Source organism: Elephantulus edwardii, unplaced genomic scaffold (genome assembly GCF_000299155.1).
Source record: "Elephantulus edwardii isolate Elephantulus edwardi_28Jun2011 unplaced genomic scaffold, EleEdw1.0 scaffold00050, whole genome shotgun sequence".
Lineage (NCBI taxonomy): Eukaryota > Metazoa > Chordata > Mammalia > Macroscelidea > Macroscelididae > Elephantulus > Elephantulus edwardii.
In genome coordinates, this window is record NW_006399800.1 from 7,308,818 (window position 1) to 7,331,412 (window position 22,595).

Consider the following 22,595-nt stretch of genomic DNA (forward strand, 5'->3'; position numbering starts at 1 on the left):
ATATTTTTTTTTTAAAAAAAAAAGAACGTATTCCTGACAGTACTGATGGTTAATTCTCTTGGCTGCTACCTGGGTGTTCAAGTGATCTCAGAAGCAAATAAAAATAAAGATCTCTCATCAATTTTCTAAGGTGCTCTGCTGGCTTAATGGTAAAGAATATCACTACCAACCTAAAGTCACCTGGTTCGAATTCATCAGTTGCCCTGCAGGAAAAAGATGGACAGTTTCCCCCATGAGATTAACTGGCTCTGAAAACCCACTGAAGGGACTGCTTTTAGTCAGTTCCGACTTGACAGGACATAACAACCACACTAACTTCTGAAAAATTAGCTATTGAAAACCCTCTTTGGCATTGTTCTGTGGCTACCCGGACACACATGAAGCAGCCATGAGTGCAAACTGATGCTGTGGAAACTTTTTGTTTGCTTATTTTATATAGAAAACTGCAAAGGTTTTTATTGTATCCCCCCTGCCACAAAACTTAGTTTCTCGGTTTAAAGTTCAAAATTCCATGAAAGCTCCATCTTTATTAATGAAATTTTCTTTTTGCAACTAAATTACTAACAGTGACAGAATAGTGCTGTCTTTCACAAATTAAAGTTACGGTGGGGTACCTAGTTTGGAATGAAAGTAAAGCAAGAATACTCCTCAGAGTCGTGGAGGGACTGCCTCTCCCATTGCTGCTGAGTTCAGTCAGAACGGACTCGTAGCTGATCTCAGTGGAACAGGAGTAGATTGCCCATTTTTCTCCCAAGGAGTAGCTGGATATTTGAACCGCTTGCCTTTGCGTTGGCAGCACAATTTTCACTACCAACGTGTCATTGTGTGACCTGGGCTATGGCTGAGTAAGGAAAATTGTGATTTGTAGATAATCTATTTTTTTGGTTTTCGTGGTTTGTTTTTTGGTTTTTTTTTAAAGCTACCATTTTGCTGACTGTTGTTTCAATTTCAAGAAATATAGTGGTCTAATATGCTACTTTTTTGAACTGACAGTTGGCAATTTATATCTGCCAACTGCTCCTCAGAAGCAAGATGAGGGATTTCTACTGCAATTCAGATTTACATTCTTGGAAATGTAGTGGGGGGCTGCCATCGGTCAGAGTCAATTTATCAACAATGGATTTGGTTGGTGGGTTCTAGTCTAATTAAAACATGCAATATTTCCCTCCTTTTCTTGGCGGTGGTTGGGTGTGTGGTCCCGGTCCCTGTTATGTACGGAGGCAAAGGGAGAAGGCTCCGGCCCCCTTGGCGTCATGTCTTCGGTGCCGATGGCTTCCTGTTCGCTGGTTTTATCCTCAAGCAGCGAGACAAAGTGGGGGGAGGGAAACCAGAAAACACCCCATGCAATATTTATTGGTGGATAGCTTTCATTCCTGCAAATACCAAGGTAACTGTAAAGTGAATGAGAAAATTTTTTCATTATTTTAAGACTAAAGAGGTGTATCAGGAATTTTTCTTAGGATACATATGGTGTGGATACGATTTTCTTTTAAGTATGTTATCTGTCCCACAAGTGTATGAGTTTAAAGATTGCAGTGTTATACATGAGTCTTCCAGACATTAAGTGAAAGGAAGTGCATAGTGTGTTAACAACAAATCCTGGGCATAATTTATAATTTTTAAATTATGATTATTTCTTCTATTTGATCTATTGAGATTTTACAGTTCTAGAACATTCGAATTTGATTGTTCATAGTGAGATTGCTTACCAATCCAGTAGTGATCCTGAAGTCTGCAGAATTAACATTCATACTTCATTATTTTCTTTCACTTGGAAATAGTCTCAAAATGTTGCCTCCAAAGTATGAATTCGTAAAGAAAGGTGAAAGTGAACTGTGCGCTGTTACCCTCTTCTTTCTTCTTTCCTTTGACATCTTACATATCAGAATGTGCTTAGTTTGTCAATTTACAAATGTGGAAGCCAATGTCTTTGTTTAAACCAATAACACATATGAATGGTAAAGTTTTGTGAACTCTTACTCAAGTGAGGTCAGAAGGAGCAGGAACTCTCAGGATATAAATAGTTGAAGAATTGGAATGTAAGTTTGTCAGCCCTTTGTTGTGGCTCCCCTCATCTGCTCCGGCTGAGGATCCTGTTCCTTCTGCTTATACTTGAAATTGTTGGTGATAAGATCAGCTTCTATCTGTCCCCAAGCTCTCACCTAATCCAGTTTACCATGGTGTGGTGGCGGTGGTGGGGTCCAGGGGGCCTTGGCCTTGAGATTTCCGTCAAGGTCCATCTAATCAAGTGAAGCAAACAACGTTTTTCATTTGCCCTATTCCTGGAGCTGCCTCTGCTGCTGCTGCTGCTGCTGCTGCTGCTTAGAAATTGCCATGCAATTTAAAAATGAAAAATGTCTCATCTCTCGTGATCCCAATTTATAATGGTTAGGAATGTGGGCCAAGAGTTTTCCCAGCGACTCTTGGATTTTTCCCAGTTGTCCTATCTCATTTGCCTGATGTTGGAAAGGAAAAGGAAGGAAGCCAGTGGATTTCTCTGTTATCCCCCTGTCCCCACTGCCTTGCTCCCACCCCGTTTACCTCTTCTCTTCTTTGTCGCAGATGGAAAGTTGTATTCAGCCACAGTGACGGACTTCCTCGCCATTGATGCTGTCATTTACCGGAGTCTCGGAGACAGCCCAACCCTGAGAACTGTCAAGCACGATTCAAAATGGTTGAAAGGTGAACAAACAATTAAAAGGAGAAACGAATAGAGATGAGAGAAATGCAGGTCTTGTGGGATAGCTAGAATCTGTAAGGACCAGACCATAGTTTCATTTTAGTAATGACTCCTGACAGACAAGAAGGTGTAAATTGCATCTTTTACCTCAGCTGATTTATTTGCCTTCTTTTTTCCTTTCCCATGAGTTTCTGCAGTATTAACAAAACTACCAATACCACGACAATAGAATGCATTACATTCATCTTTCCTTGCTTCCAAATCTCATTTTAGTGTCCCACATGAAAAGAAGTGAGCAGTTCTTTCATGGAAGGAGACAGGGGGTTGAAGGCTATGGGGAAATGCAAGAAAAGCTATTCAAAACCCTGAATGAGTCAGAGTTGACAAGGAGATGTGTTATACAAAATCTTTGCTATAATAAGGTGATTCCATTGTGGAAAATAAAATTACAGATATATGCAAAACTCATTTATTCTTCATTGTTGATTGTAATGACTTCTGAAGGGTATAATTTGTAGGCTCAGATGCCTTATGAAATCACCAAGGAGCAGAGTGTATGAAGTCATTACACACAGTCCTGATAACCAATCTTTAATGGCCCTATACTTTCAATTAATAAATTAATTCAACTTGATTGAACTTGGCCATTGATTGCAGTTTTCCCTTTAATTCTGCTTGACATGTCCCCAATTAATGTGCTTATTTGTCTGCAGAGCCATATTTCGTCCAAGCAGTGGATTATGGAGACTACATCTACTTCTTCTTCAGGGAGATAGCTGTGGAGTACAACACCATGGGGAAGGTGAGAGGGGGCAGCTCTAGCTTCCTTCCTGATATTTTCAGAAAAGCCACACTGGGGATGATGTTGTTCTGAATGGCCTTGAAATAAGAATCATGAATCTTAATAATAGGGCCATAATTTTGAGGTGATCAAGTCACAATATTGTACTGTCTTAAAGGCCTATGTCTTTTTCCTTTTAAAATGTATTGTGGTGGTTGTTGTGTTCCTTCATGTCAGAATTGACCCATAACTGACCCTCCATAAGGTTGTCAGAGGCAGTAAATCATTCGGGAGGAGATGACCCATCTCTCTATTTATATATTTGCTCTGGGGAAAGCTGCTGTCAGGGACCTCTCCAAAGTGCTGACAAGCAAGAGTGTCAGTCTGGAGACTAAGATGCTCCTGATCCAGGCCATGGTCTTTGCAATTATATTGTTATGCCTGAGCATAGCAGAGAACTGGACAATGACTACAGCTGACAGAAGAATTATTGATGCCTTTGAGCTGTGGTACTGGAGAAGAGTATTGAATATACCATGGACTGCCAAGAGAACAAACAGGTTTAACCTGGAGAGGGTGAAGCCAGGCTGCTCCTTGGAGGCAAGCATTTAGAAGATCTGTCTTCATGTACTTTGGGCACATGGCCAGAAGGGACCAACCCCTGGAGAAAGATATCATGCTTAAACGGATGAAGGGACAGCACAGGAGAGGGAAACCCTGGATGAGATGGATTGACACAGTAATTGGAATAATGGTTGTGGGTGTGTTGGAGACAGTGAGACTTGGTCAGGATAGAGCAGAGTTCAGAGTTACTGTATATAGAGTCGCTATAAATTTCAGATGACTTGATGGCAGATAACAACATATGAGAGAGAAATCAAACTCAACTCATTGCCATGAAGTCATAACAGACTCACAGCTGACCCTCTAGCAGGTTTTTAGAGACTGTAAATCACATGGGAGGAGACTACCCATCTTTTTCCTATGAAGCAGCTTTTTTGAACCACTTGCCTTTGGGCTGGCTATAGAGCTTCTTATCATTAGGCCACCAGATATATATATATATATATATGAAAAACTTTCATAGTGACCATTTTTTAAATGTATCATTCAGTGTTACTACGATATTTACCGTGTCGTACAACCATCACTGTTCTCCTTTTCCAGAAGTATGGTTCTGGGCTTTTGAAAAATTTTTTTGTTTATTTATAAAGTTTGAATACATTGTTTTTCCAAACAGAAACTCTGCATCTTTTAAGCACAACTTCCATCCCCTGCTTCCCACAACATCTCCCACCCATTGTCAATGAGTCAGTTCTGACTCATGATGACCCTCTAGTGGGTTTCCAAGCCAGTAAATCTTTGTGGGAGGAGACTGTCCATCTAAGGAGCACCTAGTGGATTCGAACTGCCAACGTTTCAGTTAGCCCCACACATGTCACACTAATAATAAACTTTCATCTCTGCTTTTCCAAAATAGTAGCAGGTTACTGGACACCTCTTAAATCTTTCTCTTGAAAATTTGATTGACTTCATATTGAATTTTAGATAGCCTAAGGTTTGGTTTCCAGGCATAATCAACAGCTTTTTCTTTTTAATTGAGTTGTTGGTACAGAGAGAGAGTGACTATCTAGTAAGAAAAGCTAAAAATCTTGTATTTTGTCTCTATTGCAAAATACAGAAGAACACTTAGGGGATTACAATTCAGCGTTTTGTTTTTTACGAGAGAGAGCTGATCAAGGTCACTAAGGTAGAAAGCATATATAAAATATCCAATGGCTTGCATAGCTGGAGGGATGCACACTTGGAAGAAGAGATTCAGGGCCTATGGACAGCCAGTGAGGAGATGATGCATGCAAAGTGTGCTTTTGTTTGTGGAAATAAAAAGCTAAGCAGTCTGTATGGAAATGAGTTTATGTGGCTGGGAGCTGATCCCCTGAAGGATTTATGACTCCGTACTAAATGCCACCGCCTTATCTTTTAAAACATGCTGTTCCAGTGCTGTCTTTCTCTCTTCTCTCTCTTTTTTATTTTTTTTTAAATTTTGCTATGGATTTTAGAAATAGAGGATAAAATTAAGCACCTTTTTGTTCTGTGTTTATGTTCAAGGAAAGGCAGATTCTACTACAATCTCCGTCAAAAGTGTGTACATTCCGTTTTCTCTGTATGGTTTTCCTCTGCAGGTCGTTTTCCCGAGAGTGGCTCAGGTTTGCAAGAACGACATGGGAGGGTCACAGAGAGTGCTGGAAAAACAATGGACATCTTTTCTAAAGGCACGTCTGAACTGCTCTGTTCCTGGAGACTCTCATTTTTATTTCAACATACTCCAGGCAGTTACAGATGTGATCCGCATCAATGGCCGTGACGTTGTCCTGGCAACATTTTCCACACCTTATAACAGGTAACCGTGCCCTGGCTGTGTTGACCTAATCCATTCTTCCCGTCTTCCTTTTCCCAGGAGTTCCTTTGAATATGCAATATTCATAACTGACAGAAGAGTTACTACTTGTTATTTGTATCTAGGAGGAGCTTATTTAACATTGTTTCCCCTAATAAATAACAGTATAAGCATTATTAGATTAGACTTTATGAAAGTAATGAAGTAAATTATAAAAAGAACTTACTTAGATGCCTGGTATCTAAACCCTTTATGAAAGTAATGAAGTAAATTATAAAAAGAACTTACTTAGATGCCTGGTATCTAAACCCTCTGCACACATTACTTCTAAACCCTAATAATCTAGGAGAGTGGAGACTGTCGTCTTCTTTTCACATGAAGGAAACCTAGCTCAGAATTCCTGGTCCAAATAGCCCATGTAAGGAAGAATATGCTTTGGAATTCCAGACTTTCTCTCTTGTCTCTTCCAGCACACCTAACTTCGTGTTTGATCATTAATATTTCTATGACTGGATGGGTGATTTTTTAAGTAAAACACTGGAAATTTTTTAAGATAATGTAGGGTGAAATTCAGGAATCAGATGACTTCATCTTCCTTTCCACCTTAGGTACCCTGGTTCTTGATTTGTTAGAGGAAATGATCTTCAGAGGGTGTGTGTGTGTGTGTGTGTGTAAATATGATATAGATATTAATATATAGAAAAAAATACATATATATAGGTATACATGTAAGGTACTGAGGAGCAGTGATGTCAGTCTGGAGACTAAGGTGCGCCTGATACAGGCCATGGTCTTTGCAATCACTTGCTATGCATCAGAGAGCTGGAACTGTGGTGCTGGAGAAGAGTATTGAATACACCATGGACTGCTAGGAGAACAAACAAGTTCATCCTGGAGAGGATAAAAGCAGGCTGCTCCTTGGAGACAAGGATTCTGAAGCTCTTTCTGACATATTTTGGACATGTTGCAAGGCAGGATTAGTCCTTGGGGAGGGATGTCATGCCTGGGAAGGTATAGGGACAGTGCAGGAGAGAAAGACCCTCAATGAGATGGATTAATTCCATCACTGGGGCAATGAGGATAGGTGTGTCAGTAACAATAAGATTGCAAAGGATAGTGCAAGGTTTAGGGCTGTTGTACAAAAGGATTACTATGAGTTGCAAGGAACTCAACAGCACATAACAACAACATACGTATGTCAAGTAGGAGCCAACTCACACAGTATTTGAATTACAAGCCTTTGGATTGGAAGCAAAATGCCTCACCAGTAAGCTACCAGAGCTTCCTAATATCTAATACATACATAAAATACATATTATATATTAACAGTGCTCTGGAGGCATAGTTAATAGGAAGTTGCACTGCTAACCCAAGAGGCACGACTCTAGAGGTTCAAAGCAGCCAGTGGCTCCATAGGAGAAAGATGGGCAATCACCTTCCATGTAGTTTACAGCCTTTAAAAACCTGCAGGAGGGTCACTATGAGTTAGTTCTGACTCATTAGCAAAGAAGACTTGATTTATTTGAGTTGTGGTGCTGGAAAAGAGTATTGAACCTACGGTGGACTACCAAGAGAATTCCAGATATGTCTTGGAGAGGGTGAAACCAAGCTGCTCTTTGGATGCAGGGATTTTGAGGGTCTGTCTTAGACTTTGGGCATGTTACCAGAAGGTCCCAGTCCTTGGAGAAGGACGTGACATTTGGAAAGGTGGAAGAACAGCTCAGGAGTGGAAGATCCCTTTAGAGGAAGAATCCTAGAGCAGGGTTCAGAGCTATTGTACATAACCTTGCTTTGAGTCATAGTTGACTTGATGGCACATAACAACAACAACAACATATTACACAGACATCTGTACAGTGGAATATTTTTCAGCCATAAAGGAAAAGGAGTTCTGGTACGAATCAACCTTGAAAACATTGTGCTACATCAAACACAAAAAGAAAAATACAGTGTGATTCTAAAGTCAGTATCTAGAATAAGCAAAAGCTTAGAAGTAAAAGGAGATAGTTGTTATTGTTATGTGCCATCCACTTCATGAACTAGCTCTGAACTTTACCCTATCCTGAGCCAACTTCACAATCTCTGTCACACCTAACCCCATTGCCACAGTCACTGTGTCAATCCATCTCATCCAGGGTCTTTCTCTCTTTTCACTGACCTTCTACCTTTCCAAGGATAATATCCTTTTCCAAGGATTGGTCCCTCCTGGCAGCATGCCCAAAGATAGAGTTTCAAAATCCTAGCTCCCGAGACCAGTACAATTTATGAGTGTTTGTCTGATACATCTTTCTAACTTGTGTGTGTGTGTGTGTGTGTGTGTGTGTGTGTGAGGGTGAGGGGTGGTTAGTATGTAATTACTTTATGGAAACAGGTTCCTGAGTGTTGTAGATGCTCCATTTAAAGTATTTTCTGAAAAGATCCTTGCAAAGAATCCCCTTAGTACATGCGTATGTAGTCTCAGGGAAGCTATTTGTTTGACAAAATCACAAAGTGATTTCCTATCATCTGCATTGATTTTCATCCATAAACTATAGTCCCTCTGTGGATTTAATTCCCCACATCTCCTCATTCTCCACGCCTTCTTCAACACATGCAAACTTTGTCTTATCAGATTATTTCATATCCCTTAGAGCCTTCTCTTTTCCCTGAGGAGAAATCTCAAGTTTCATGGTGTCACATCCAAATCCCTTTATGGCCTGACCTCATCTCTTCCTCCAGCTCATCTCACTCCATCACCATCCGTGTTACAGCCCTGTTACAGCACAGAGTCATTTCTTCAATTGCCATGCTTTGCGCATGGTCTCTTCTCTGCCCAGGCTGCTCTCCAGTCTCCATCTGCCCAGGGAGGTCCCAAGGCTGTACCAGGTCTCAGCTCCAGAGTCCATTCCCATGGGACTTTGTGCAAGCTTCTTTTCTATATACTACTCCTTCCAGACTGTCCTTGAGTTGTTGTATTTATTATCCTATTTGCCTCAATAGTGAACTCTATAGGAACTCTCTGTTATTCTTGTGGCATTTATTGATTGGAACATATTGAAGATTCCATAAATAAATATATCCAAAAATACATATTTCATAAATAATGCTGGTGTTCTGAAATTTACAGATAAATGAAGACCACGGTTTCATATACTCAGTTCTATGAATTATATATATAATGCATACTTTATAAAAAGATAATCCTTTAAATTTTCTCTATTAATCCTTCCACCTTGTTTTAAATAAGCTTTTTATCCTCTCCCTACTTCTGGCTTTATTAGTAATACTTCGATAATTGTGTTATGAAATTAAAGATGGCATATAATTCTTCAAGCTATTTGAGAAGTGATTTCGATATCCTTTCAACATATGCAAAATCCAGACTAAATTGTTTCCTCTGCCCCAGATCATGTTCCCACAAACTAAAGCACCTGTGTCTCTGATCCAGGGTGCTCTTGGAATGGAGCAGTCCGCTATCTCAAAACCAGGCAGCTCTTGGACACTATTTCCACCATTTATTTTATCAAAATCAAGTAGCTCCCCTCATCAAAATTAAACATGGGTTCAAATGTAAACAGCGTACACAGAAGAATGAATAATTTATGCCTTCCCACCATTGATGGAAAAAAAATCTTCCCTAAGTCCTGCCAGAAGTGTCAGGGAAGGAGGTAATTATAAGTATAGTTTACCATCATTATTATAAGTTAGGACTTTGTAGAGTATTTATTTGCAAAGCACTGGTGCTTTAGACTTATGTGAATAAACAAGATATAAAAATGTATATGTACCCTTATTAGTATATATATATATATTCTTCCCACAAAACTTTCTCACACTCTGAGTTCTTAGCTTACAAAATCAAGTTCAAATGGCATTATGTGGACAGTGAGGGGATTTTCATTTCAAATTTTCACCAGTTTTCAAGATGTAGAATGTGCTCCAGAGGTTTTTAATCTTTAGATTATTATTGATGATCATTAATACCAGGGAATTGACAGAAATTCTAATCATCAGCTCAACAATTCTGCTTTTATAAACCACCATCTCCAGAGAGAGAGTGAAGACATGAAAGAGCTCCCTTCATTTTCCTTTAATGAAATTAGCCCTTGCTTAAATGCCAGTGATACATCTTTAGTTGAAAGCATTCTTTTTAGGGTCTGTGACCTTCGGAGTCTGCTTCCCAAAGTGTATATGTAACTGCTGAGTCACTATTTTTGTGTGAAATGTTACGTTGCAGCATTCCTGGGTCTGCAGTCTGTGCCTATGACATGATCGACATTGCCAATGTGTTTACTGGGAGATTCAAGGAGCAGAAGTCTCCAGATTCTACATGGACACCAGTTCCTGATGAACGCGTGCCTAAGCCCAGGTAAATATGAATATTCATAAGGCAATTTTAAACTTCTAGATGGGGTGAGCTTTGTCTGTGCCTTCGACGCTAGCCACACAAGTGCCCACGCTAGAAGATTGAAAGGATTGCCAGGCCATTTGCTTTCATCCTCTTAATAAATAAACCCTAGATTTACCTGTATTTCTGAGTAAATCCAGATTTACCCAGATACTTGTTCAAAACAACAGCTCTCCGCTTTTGCTTTTTTGTAGTTTCCACAGTAATCTCAAAATGAGAAGAATCATGTGGTTCAATCAGCCCCATTGGCCTCTACTGTAGTTAGGTGCTCTTAAACAGAATACTTCTAATAACCATCATTTGGACAACAGATCAAAACTTAGCTTTGTCCTGCATCATCTTCATGATCTCCAGCATGCCTAAACCCATTATTGTAGTCAGTGTGTCATTTTATCTTGTTGAAAGTCTTCCTCTCTTTTCTTGATTCTATGTTATTGTTGTTATGTGCCTTCGAGTCAACTATGACTCATAGTAGTCCTATGAAATAGCTCTGAACCCTGCCCTATCTTGAGCCAGTCTCACTGTCTGACACTCCTACCCCCATTGTCATAGTCACTGTGTCATTCCTTCTCATCCAGTGTCTTCTTATCCTGCCTTGACCCTCTACCTTCCCAAAAATGATGTCCTTTTCCAAGGACTAGTCCTCTTGGCAACATGCCCATGGTATGTGAGACAGAGCTTCAAAATCCTTGTCTCCAAGAAGCAATTTAGTTTCACCCTCTCCAGGAGAGACCTGTTTGTTTTCTTGGCAGTCCATGGTATGTTCAAGACTCTCCTCTGGCACCACAACTTAAAGGCATCTCTTCTTCTATCATCCTAGTCATTGTCCAGCTTTTAGACGCACTGCAAATAACTGAGAAGACCATGCAGGGATAAGGCAAACCTTGGTTTCTAGACTAATATTTTTGCTCTTTAGCACTCTTGAGAGGTCCTTGACAACAGACTTTCCTAAATCAGCTCGTCTTCTGATTTTTCTGACTGCTAGTGCCAAGAGTGTTGATTGTGGATCCAAGCAAGATGCAATTTTTAACACCCTCAATCTTTTCTCCATATATCATGATGTTACCTATCAACCTGGTGGTGAGAATTTTTTTTTCTTGATGTTGAGATGCAATCCATACTGAAGAATACAGTCCTTCACACCTTTTGTAGTAAACACTTCAAGGTTGTGACATCTGCATATTGTAGGTTATTGATGAGTTTTCCTCTAATCCTGACACAACATGCTTCTTCATAAATTCTCCTGAATAATCTGTTCCACATATAGATCATAAAGGTTTGGAGAAAGGATAGATCCCTGATACACCCCTTTCTTGATTTCGAACCAATCAGTGTTCCATTGTTCTGTTCCTACAGCAATTTCCTTATTCCCATTCTTCTCAAAGTTAGCCACAATTTGTTGTGATCTACTCAGTTAAATGCCTTGTCATGCTCGATAAAACACAAATAGACATTCTTCTGGTACTCTTAAGCTTTCAGCCAAGATCTGTCTGACATTGGCAATGCTATCCCTAGTTCCACGGCCTCTTCTAAACCCAGCCTGTATTTCTGGAAGTTTTCTGTTAGTGTACTGTCATTTCTAGATAATCTTCAACAAAATTTTTCTTGCATGTGATAATGTAATATTGTTTGATAGTATCCACCTTCTTTTGTAATGAGAATAAATATGAATCTCCTCTAGCCAGCAAAGTAGTTGTCCACCAAATTTCTTGGCACAGTCCAGTAAGCACATTCTGGGCTGAATCTTTTTGTTAAACTATGTCAGTTGGTGTTCAATCAATTCCTGTGGTCTTATTTTTTTGCCAGTTCCTTCAGAACAGCTTGAACTTCCTCCTTCATTGCCCGTGCTTCTTGATCATATCCTGTTTCATGAAATTGTTCTGTGTTGGCCAATGCTTTTTTGGTACAGTGACCCTACGCACTCCTTCCATCTTCTTTTGATGCTTCCTGGATCATTCAGTTTCTGGCCAAGCACCTTTAAGTATTGCCATTCGATGCATGAATTTGCTCTTCAGTTCCTTCAGCTTCATAAACGCTGAGCAAGTTTATCCCTTTTGAATCTCTGACTCCAGCTCTTTGCTCATTTCATTATAATACTTTGCTTTGTCTTCCTGAGCTGCCCATTGAAATCTTATGTTCAGCTCTTTAACTTACTGATTTCTTTAATTTGTTGACCCTGTCAAAGATGAAAATGTGGAAAAGTGCATTTTTTAAGTCTATGAGGTTGGGTCAGTTATGTCTATTTTTCCTCCAAGCCTCCATTCAATTGTAGAGAGACCCATCAGCCCTTGTGGTGTAATAGTTAAAGTGCCTGGTTGCTAACTGAAAGTTTGGAAGTTAAAATTCATCCAGCAGTTCCGTGAGAGACAGTCCTGCCAGTCTGCTCCTGTAAAGACTGCAATGTGGAAAATCCTCTGGGCAGTTCTGCTACAGCAGTTGATTTACATATCAATTAAGGATTGTCTTACATATCTCATAATGTGAGTTATATGTGTTTCCCCTTAGATCTTATGACCCATCCAGGTTTGAACTGAGACCAAGACTCTCAGCTGAGTGCAGGAGGAAGCCAGCAGGTCCAGTGGATCATTAGGGCATCTCTAGTCCACCAGATTCTGGTCTGGTTCATGTCTGGTGCAGGGTCCATTTCTCTCCAGTCCATTTCTCACCTTAAAATTGCTTTCCTAGGGAACCTTTGGTAAACTATATAGACTTCTTAGTCTTAGGCCTATAGCTCCTTCATTTCTTCAAACTTAGTACAGTTGTTCAGACCAAGTCAGGAATGGGATCCTCACCCCCACTCTGTGTCTGCCTTCCCTAGGTCACACACATTCCCATCCCTTCACTGCAGCCCCTACAGTCTGAGTTACACAGAAACAGCCGTGTGTGGCTGTTGTCCCCAGTGAGTTTTCGAGCCTCTGGAAGGGAGCCCAGTCATTTATTATTTTGTGTTTTTGCTTCCAGTTTCCTCCCTCAACCTCAGATCTCCCATATAAATTACCTAGTCCAGTGCATTTAAATAATTTTAGATCATCGGAACCTCTGTACTTGGTGTAGAAACCCTTGTGATTTCTACATCTTTTATCACCTGAATTATCTCACATGTTCACACTGTATTGCTTATGGATAGCAGGCTAGGTACAGAAATCACACAAAGTTAACCTCATTCACTTTACAAGTAAGTGCATGGGATCAAAGGCACTGCCTTATTTTAGCTACATTCTAGATAATCAGGAAGCAGAGCTAAGCCTGCAGGGCCAGATATTGGAGAGTACTGATATAATAAAAATCTCTGCATGTAAAGATGCTGTCACTCAGACACAGCAGTCAGAGAGCCCACTGAAAGGGGTTTTCTCACCATGTTGTGGGTTGACCTTGATCTTCAAAGACACCAGGAGTCTTTGGAATTGACCATCAGGAAACATGTTCACCAATTTTTGGTAACTCGATGTGTGTCGGAATAGAATTGTGCTCTGTAAGGTAATCAGTGGCTGATTTTTAAGAATATTCTTCATTAGTGCTTCTGAGTGGACTTGAACTTTCATTTAGCAGCCAAAAATGAACCGCCCAGAGATGCCTAACACCCTTACGCAGAATAGAGGAGTGTCTCTGGGGCCCAGCTCCTTTTCTGTGCCCAGGAGAAAGCCAGTCATCTGTAGATAGGACTCACTCATGTATTTTCATAGTTTGAATGTAGTGGGATTTTTCTTGCCCCCTGAACCCATAAAAACTTTTGTAGAAGTGGATTTCCATTTTCTTTATTCAGTTACCTGTTTGGAAACAAACTATAAGGAAATATTCTTTAATATAATTTGTTTTTTCATACCTGCTGCAGTCAGGCAAACATCACATCCACACATTGCATCTTGTTCATCTGTACCCTTAAAATGTCTACACTTGTGAGGAAACCAACTCTGCTCTTGTCCTTCGTGGAACAAATGCCTGAGGCCTGTGACAGGGTTTGGGATGAGTAGTGAAGTTCCTGAGACATGTGAGAACCACGCACTTGTTCACTTGTTTCAGGCTCCAACACTGTTTACTGGGGTTTATTTGTGCTTCTGGGCGGAAGCCAAGCTGCCCCTGGCTGAGGCTCCCTCTCGAATGAGGAGGCGTCCCAGAGGAAATCTAAGCATGTTTTATTTGATGGCATTCAGCATTGTTCAACTTCCTCTTGTAGCCTGTGGTACATTCTCCCTCATGCCAGATGCTTAGCGAAGCAATTCATTCAAAGATTTTGCCATAAGGCATGAAATAAGCTCCCTCCCTCCCCCTTGTTTCATTTTAGGCCAGGATGCTGCGCTGGCTCATCCTCCTTAGAAAAATATGCATCCTCCAATGAGTTTCCTGATGACACCCTCAACTTCATTAAGACACACCCACTCATGGATGAAGCCGTGCCTTCCATTATCAACAGGCCGTGGTTCCTGAGAACAATGGTCAGGTAGGTGGCAAGCAAACCAGGTCCAAAGTGAATTCCCCTGCCTCCTTCTTATGCAGTAAAACCAACCATGTTTGAAATGCCATAAACATCTTCTGTTATCCTGGGCATTGAGTCAGCTATGAAATGCTGAAAGATTGAATGGATGCCATCAAACCCTCATAGCCACATTTCCAATGGTGTTATATTCTGTTGTTCCAAGTGGGTTGGACACTTGCCAACTTTTAGAGGAAATAACTATTTCCTTCCGGGTTAGCCCATCAATGCCATCTGTGCAAAAATTGAGGAAAAATGGAGAATCAGTCAGTACCTGTTTGTATCAGGGTCTTATTGGCTCAATGATTGTACAGGGATCCCTGGGTTGTTAGCTGTCAAATGGAGCTTGGATGTTACATTTATACTAATAGGCCGGCAAGATGGATGCATATACATTCAGTGGTGGCCACCAGATAAGGGATAGCTGATTAGTCTGCAATATTATGAAAATACTTACACCTCTTAAGAACTTATTTATAAAATGTACAAAAAGTTTTCGCAAATATATCTAAGTGTGGTTGTTATCAAGTAAGATGTTAATTATAATTAAATCCTTCTTTTTTTTTATCCAATAGAGGCGTGATCTTCTTGTAGACTTGCTATACAAACTAAAAGATCTAAAACACCACTTTAATTTCTCATGACTTTATTGGCAGGTGTTCAAATACTAGGCTCTTATCCACTTGATGTATAAAACCAGCATAGGGTCCATGATGTATAAAACCTGCTTAGGGTCCATGTTTGCTATTTCCTGTTATAGTACTTTGGAGAAATGGGTATCTATGGAAATAGCGAATGATCAAAAGATGTAAGGAAAAAAAGATGGCTGATGATACTTATTCTAAGCTCATAGCTTTCTGTCCATCCTGTTTATTGGTAAACCCTAATGGTTAGTGGAGGTATACCAGCTCTTCACCTTCCCATCCTTCAAAACTCTCAACCCTTGCCTGTAGATTTCCAGCCAGACTGTGTTTGCTTAGGTTTTGCACCTCAGAGGGGAGGATAGAGATGTGGTAGTGTTCAGTGAAAGTATCAGCCACTGACCTTCCCTTGTTGGCCACGGCTGGAATAATTGCTGCGTGATCTCGATGACTATGGCTCTCGACTCATGATGGAATTTGGCCTCCACACATTTACCTTTTCCCATTCCTCCCTTTTGGAGTTGTACTAATGCTCTACAGAAGAAAATGAAGGTTCAAACAGTTGGATCATTATTTATATGCTTATGTTTTTAATGATGCTATTATTAAAAAGCTGTGTCACAGTGCTTTGAAGTGGTAAAGAGGAAACTTTCATGGTAGGCCAACAAGTTAAAAAATAATATGTGATCCTGTCATTACAGATACCGCTTGACCAAAATTGCAGTGGACACTGCTGCGGGGCCCTATCAGAATCACACTGTGGTTTTCCTGGGATCAGAGAAGGGAATCATCTTGAAGTTCCTGGCCAGGATAGGAAATAGTGGTTTCCTAAATGACAGCCTTTTCCTGGAGGAGATGAGCGTTTATAACCCTGAAAAGTGAGTGGAATGCTTGGCTCTTTTGTCGTAATTATCCATTATGCTATTATTATTATGCCCACTTTTCATTCAGAGAAAATCAAGGAATACCTGGTTGTATGTGTTACAATTGTATATGTAAGAATATTTTTATTTTTTCAGGTTGGTTTTTTTGTATGTGTGTATTTCATACAGTCCTTCTCATACATTGTGTCTTATAAAATTAATCACCATTGATCTATGCCCACTATCGCCCGATCTTTTCGGATCTCCACTGGATCTTTCCTAATTCCTTTACCCCCTCCCTCCACCCACCAAACTGTGCGACCCTGTGATTCTCCCCTCCCCACTCTAAATCCCTTTCTCTTTACCCCTTTGGATATCTATACACATCTTACTAGTTATTCATCTGTTTTTATGATAATGCTCTTGTTGTTGTTATGTGCCATCGAGTCGTTTCCGACTCATAGCGACCCTATGCACAACAGCTCTAAACCCTGCTCTATCCTGCGCCAACCGCACCGCCTCTGACACACCCATCCCGATTACCCCAGTCACCGAATCAATCCATCTCATAGAGGGTCTTCCCCTCCTGCGCTGTGCCTCCACCCTCCCAAGCATGATGTCCCTCTCCAAGGACCCGTCCCTCCTGGCAACATGTCCAAAGTATGTCAGACGAAGCCCCAGAATCCTTGCCTCCAAAGAGTAGCTTGGTTTAATCCTGCTCCCTAGCCTCTCCCATATTTTTTTTAAATCGTTGCTCCTGAGTGCTGCATAGTATTCCATTGTGTGAATGTTTACTACTTTTTCTCAATCCAGTCATTTGTTGATGGACAGTTGGGCTGTTTCCATCTTCTTGCTACTGTGAATAACTGTGCTATAAATATCACTGTACAAATTTCCATTTCTTCATGTGTCTTTTGACCATTTGAATGTCTTCCTCTGTGAAAAGTCTTTCCATAACTTTTGCCTGTTTTGTAACTGGGTTATCAGTCTTTTCCTTGTAGAAATTCCCAAGGACTCAACAATCAGGACAAATATATTAGACTTAGTAGACCAATTCAGTAGAGTGTAAAAATCTTTTAATACACAGAAACATTATTTTCCCCATGCCAGTAATTGAAATAAGTGTGTGTGCATGTATGCAAAATAATCTCTTTTCTACCTTCAGTTAGATGAAGAGTTAAGAAACCATCTTGTGGGCTGTGAAAATGGTACCAAAAAAGAACTGGCCCAAGAACCTGTAACTGTATTTTGTCTTATATATTAGGTGCAGCTATGATGGAGTAGAAGACAAGAGGATTATGGGTATGCAGCTGGACAAAGCAAGCAGCTCCCTGTACGTTGCATTCTCGACCTGTGTGATCAAAGTTCCCCTTGGCCGGTGTGAGCGTCATGGGAAGTGTAAAAAGTATGTATTTGCCCCATTAACTATTTAGAAAGTTCACAGTGATTAGAAAGGATTCATAGGTAGCTCACTGTCCTCTTCTTCCTGTAGAACCTGCATCGCTTCCAGAGACCCTTATTGTGGGTGGGTAAAGGAAGGAGGTTCTTGTGCCCATCTGTCACCCAATAGCAGGTAAGGAACCCAAGGTGTGGGAGAGGGTAAGATCAGGTGGTTTTGGCTGATAAGCTTTTCAGACCTATAACTATAGACATAGACATAGACATAGACACACACACACACATATATATGTTACATACTCCTCAGTGCCCCCAGCCTCACCAGTGGAACTGCCAGCCGTCCTTGATTTCCCATTTCACAGTTCTCCATAGCACTCCATGTGGCAATTTTCATACTGATTCATCACCCCTAGATTGATTAAAAACACAGAGAAAAGGAAGCATAGGGAGCTTCCAAATATTCTCTGGAGAAACAGACAAGAAGGTGCCTGCCTTGTTCATCACAGTGTAGGAGCAGCAGAGAAAAGAAGCAATAGGACACCAATTAGATTACTGATGCGGTTTGTCCAGTCATAGCAAAAATGGCTCCTCTAATTGACTGTAAGGGGCTGAGGAGAAATTGCAGAGCATTTGTTAAACAGTGTATTTGTACAGTAAGTATGGTGAGTACATTCAATAAACCTTTCTCCAGCACTGAAGAACGGTTGACCCTATTATTCCACAGGCAGTCAATCGACTCTTGGCAATTATCCAGCAGGTCAGCTAGATCAGTGTAGTTTACCAGGCCTCTGATGTTGAGGTTTAAAACAGTTACCCAGGCTCTAAATGCTTAGATGGCCTTAAGAGATTTTTCTTTTCCTATTTGTATTACAGAAGATGTAAAATCTGAAATAACATTTAGAAAAGCAGTTAATAGGGGAGCTCTGGTGGCCTAGTGGCAAGAAGCTGCAACTACAATCCCAGAGGTGCACGGTTCGAATCCACCAAATGCTCTGCCGGGGAAGGAGGGGCAATCTCCTCCTGTACCAGTCAGATCTGATTTGACGGTACACGCACATAAAAATAATAAAATAAAATAAAAAAATTAAAAAAAAAGAAAAGCAGTTAATGTTGTGTCCTTGAGGGGTGGTGGTAATTCAAGGAAGGTTTCCTAGCTCAAAAGGGGCAGACCAACTACCACCTATCACTTTAAGCCTCCTCTCTCCTTTTAACACAACTAAACAACCCAACCAAAAGTCCTAGCTGAAGACCACTACCTGTATAAGTTAGGGATAAGTGTTCCTACAAACAGAACTAATGATAACGATAAAATCTGACCTAGAAATTTGATTAACACAAAGATTCTACCCTAGGATATTAAAATAGCTTTGCAGGTAGCAATACTGTCATACTATGATGTTAGATACTGTTGTTGGGAACGCTCGTGGCCTAGTGATAAGAAACTGCGTTGCCAATCCAAAGGCACATGGTTTGGATCCACCAGGTGCTCCATGGGAGAAAGATGGGCAGTCAACTCCTGTGAGACTTATTTATTACCTCTGAAAACCTATTAGAGAGTTAGCTATGCGTCAGTTCTGACTTGACGGTACACAACAGCTGTTATCCAATGCTAGAGAAAGATCTGCTGGCTTAGTGGTAAGAAGTTATGCTGCTCAACCGAAGGCTCCTGGTTTGGATCCACCAGCTACTCTACAGGACAAAGATAGGCAGTCTCCTCCCATGTGACTCACTGCCTCTGAAAACTCACTGGATGCGTTGGTTCGGACCTGGTGATTCACAGTAACCACCTAATGTTAGGGCCTTATCTAGTTTTGTATGGGAACCCTCGAGTTAAAGGAAGGAAGCATCAGAAAGCACAGTGAGGGAAGCTACAAAATGATTTGGTTCCTGTCTACATTCCAGATGTGACCAAGGCAACCGGACTGATTCCTAAAAACTAGATAGTTTTTTTAAAATCAACCTCTTATGGGTGTGCTTACATATTTCAGTGACACTGAAATGACTCAAAACTTGTGGAATTCCTCTTGGGTAATGGATTTCAAAGCCTGATGAGTATTTGTTTTATTGAAACGAAAAATTTTAATACTCTGGGGAAGAACTTGATTTTTTTTTTTACTATAGCAAGAGACATTGGAAAGCTAGCATGGTGGATTATTAAATCAAGGTGTCACTTTAAAAATGAATTGGTTTTCCCATATGGTTCAGGCTCATAAATAAACTCTAAAGGCAGTTGCAAAAGAGGAATTTCACTCACGTGTGGGAATAAATACAACTTATTTCCCATATAGAAGAGCAGAACTCCTTTGCATGGGTCTAGTGTACTTGTTTTAAAAAATAATAATAGGTAATATTAAAACAGACCTTGTTAATTTTTCATAGCTTTTATAGACCACTATGGTATGCTGGTGGGTATATGGAAACAGTGAGGATAAAGAGATGCTTGAGAGACTCACAAGGGTCATGAGCAGGACTGGGAGTAAGCAAAATATTTAAGTAATCTCAGCAAAATGTATCACCACATCCTACCTCCTCACATCTCCACACATTGCACTGGCCACAAGTGTGGATTAGAGGTTTCTACTTTGACCAGGTTATTGTTTGAAAAAGAAGTAAAACAGGTCAAGGAAGTGGAATGGAAGAGGAAGCAAAGAAGAAAAGACTTCCAATTTTTAACATATAACTCATTGCTGTGAAATTGGAACTGACTCATAGCTGACCCGCCATTGATTTCTGAGGCCGTTTATAATACACAAGAGATTCTCCATCACAGCTACTGGTGGATTTGAACTGCCGGACAGGCATTGGCCTTTCGGTTAACAGCACAACCCCCTTCAGACTAGGCCACCAGAACTCCCTACTTTTTAAAATATTTAGATGTATTGAAAAACAATTTAATGCCCAAGAAGTCAGATTAAAAGAAGTAAATAATCTGTAAACTAAATAATATTTGAGTCAGTTGCTTAAACCATGGCTTTGCTTTGAAAAGTCACACAGAACACATTTCTGTAAACTTCTGAGGTAAAGATTCAACCTGTTATCTAGTTCTCTTTTGCACCTGCCACTAAATTTATCAAGCTATGTTTTCTTTAGTGAACCATAAGACTAATTGTTGAATAATGACTCATATTATTGAATTTGTTTCTTTCTCTCACTTTTTTCCCAAAGGCTGAGTTTTGAACAGGACATAGAACGTGGCAATACAGATGGTCTAGGAGACTGTCATAGTAAGTTAAGCTTTTTACCCATGTTTATCTTTGGGCAAAGTTGCTTTCACAGAATGGCCTGGAAATAATATCCCACATGTGGATTTGAGGGCTGCTGGCGCCAGAACATAAACAAATAATAGAAATCATCTTTTAAATAACAAATTTAATAAATAGTGTATTTTAAAAGCAGTACTGTCAATGTTTTTGCTATGAATGCTGTCAGCCTATTTTGTTATTCTAGTGCTATGGAACACATTCAGCTATAAAGGATATTAATTATAAGAGAGCCGTAAGTTATATCAGCCTTTCCATTACAAAACCAAAGTGCTGCTTTTCAAATATGCTATTTACTACACTGTGAGTTTCCACCAAATGGTAAAAAAATTGATCAGTGCATTCTTGCTTTCTCATTGAATGGGACTGCTTTATTAATCATGTGCATAATTGACTGTTTTAAGTAATTCTTTTTGAAGATTGGATTCATGTCTGTTACCATTTGACAAAGAAAAAAAAATTCCAAAATCACTACAATAACCTTCCAAATAACCTTTTTAAAAGGGAATTAACCTACTATGTAAGCGCAAAGTTTATTTCAAAAGTTTAGTTAGTACTTCATATTAAGGAGCCTAGTCCTGTGCCCTGATTAATATCAGTATTCTGCTGAAATGTTATATTTGTGCTAATTCAGAAAATAATGCCATCCTTCTAGAAGTTCCATTTAGTATTAAGGGTTTTAAATGTTATATATCCTGAATATTAAGAAGGTTGCCTTCAAAGTGGCACCAAAAAACAGGTCCTAAGAGAATAGAACTGTACTAGTTTTGATGTTTGATTCTGTGATGAAAAGCATAGATACATAGTTCTGTACATCTTTGAGCTATAAGTACTGAAATTTCAGACTCTAGGCTACCGTTAATATTTTCTACTATACATATTTTAGAAGTCAGATATAATGAGATAGACAAAGATATATAGGCAGTATTATCTCCACATACATGTGCCTGTGTGTTTGTTTACTAATCGATATTGTCAGAAGTAATGTTCTTATTTATTATATTTTCACATAAAATATTTAGGACTTAAGATAATTAGCATAGCAGACAGTATCATTGCCAAAATAATGTTACTTGTATTTTATCTGAATCTGTGCTTGTGGCTGTTTTAGTTTAAGGCAAAAAAAAGCTGTTGAGTACAGACCATTATGAGACTGGACTGTTCCTTATAGCATAGTTGCAAGGATGTACTGAGAGAGAACATGAGGAGAGGTGCCCTCGGAGAGCGTGGTTGCCCGGATGTACTGAGAGAGCGCGTGAGGAAAAATGCAAGTGTAGTTCACGTGTCGCTTGTCTCATCTACCTACACATCCCCATGTGTGGATGAGAGCTTACAGTCTTTGAATCACATATAATATAATAATAGTTACCACTCCTTCTGCAACTCTTACTTTTTCTCTGCCTTTTGGCAAAGGTGCTGATTTTGAGGAAATACACTTGGAGAAGAGATACAAAGGTGTGAAGGCAGAAAAGTAATTGGACTGAGTAGAAAGTGTCTCATGTTACAAGCAGGAATTAACAAGCACTTCCTTCATATTGGGGACCATATATTAATAGGGCTTTGTATTATTCACTTCCACTGAGTATGTAAATCACACTGAGTATATAAAACATAAAGTAACCTTCTCCTCCCCTTTGTCTTTCAGATTCCTTTGTGGCACTGAATGGTAAGGAAGATATTAGTCTCATACTTTCTATTAGTGACAATCTGTTTAGG

At 39.9% G+C, this 22,595-nt stretch overlaps 1 protein-coding gene across 1 annotated transcript in view; it reads left to right on the plus strand.

Moving 5' to 3' along the window:
- SEMA6A (sema domain, transmembrane domain (TM), and cytoplasmic domain, (semaphorin) 6A) overlaps positions 1 to 22,595 on the plus strand; it is an 84,211-nt gene that overhangs the window by 19,410 nt on the left and 42,206 nt on the right. Inside the window, exons 7-16 of the mRNA XM_006886665.1 lie at positions 2,563 to 2,682; positions 3,394 to 3,482; positions 5,645 to 5,862; positions 10,076 to 10,207; positions 14,529 to 14,684; positions 16,060 to 16,236; positions 17,486 to 17,626; positions 17,714 to 17,794; positions 20,785 to 20,843; positions 22,525 to 22,545. Coding sequence (XP_006886727.1) covers positions 2,563 to 2,682; positions 3,394 to 3,482; positions 5,645 to 5,862; positions 10,076 to 10,207; positions 14,529 to 14,684; positions 16,060 to 16,236; positions 17,486 to 17,626; positions 17,714 to 17,794; positions 20,785 to 20,843; positions 22,525 to 22,545 — 1,194 coding nt within the window. The remainder of the gene's footprint in view (positions 1 to 2,562; positions 2,683 to 3,393; positions 3,483 to 5,644; positions 5,863 to 10,075; positions 10,208 to 14,528; positions 14,685 to 16,059; positions 16,237 to 17,485; positions 17,627 to 17,713; positions 17,795 to 20,784; positions 20,844 to 22,524; positions 22,546 to 22,595) is intronic.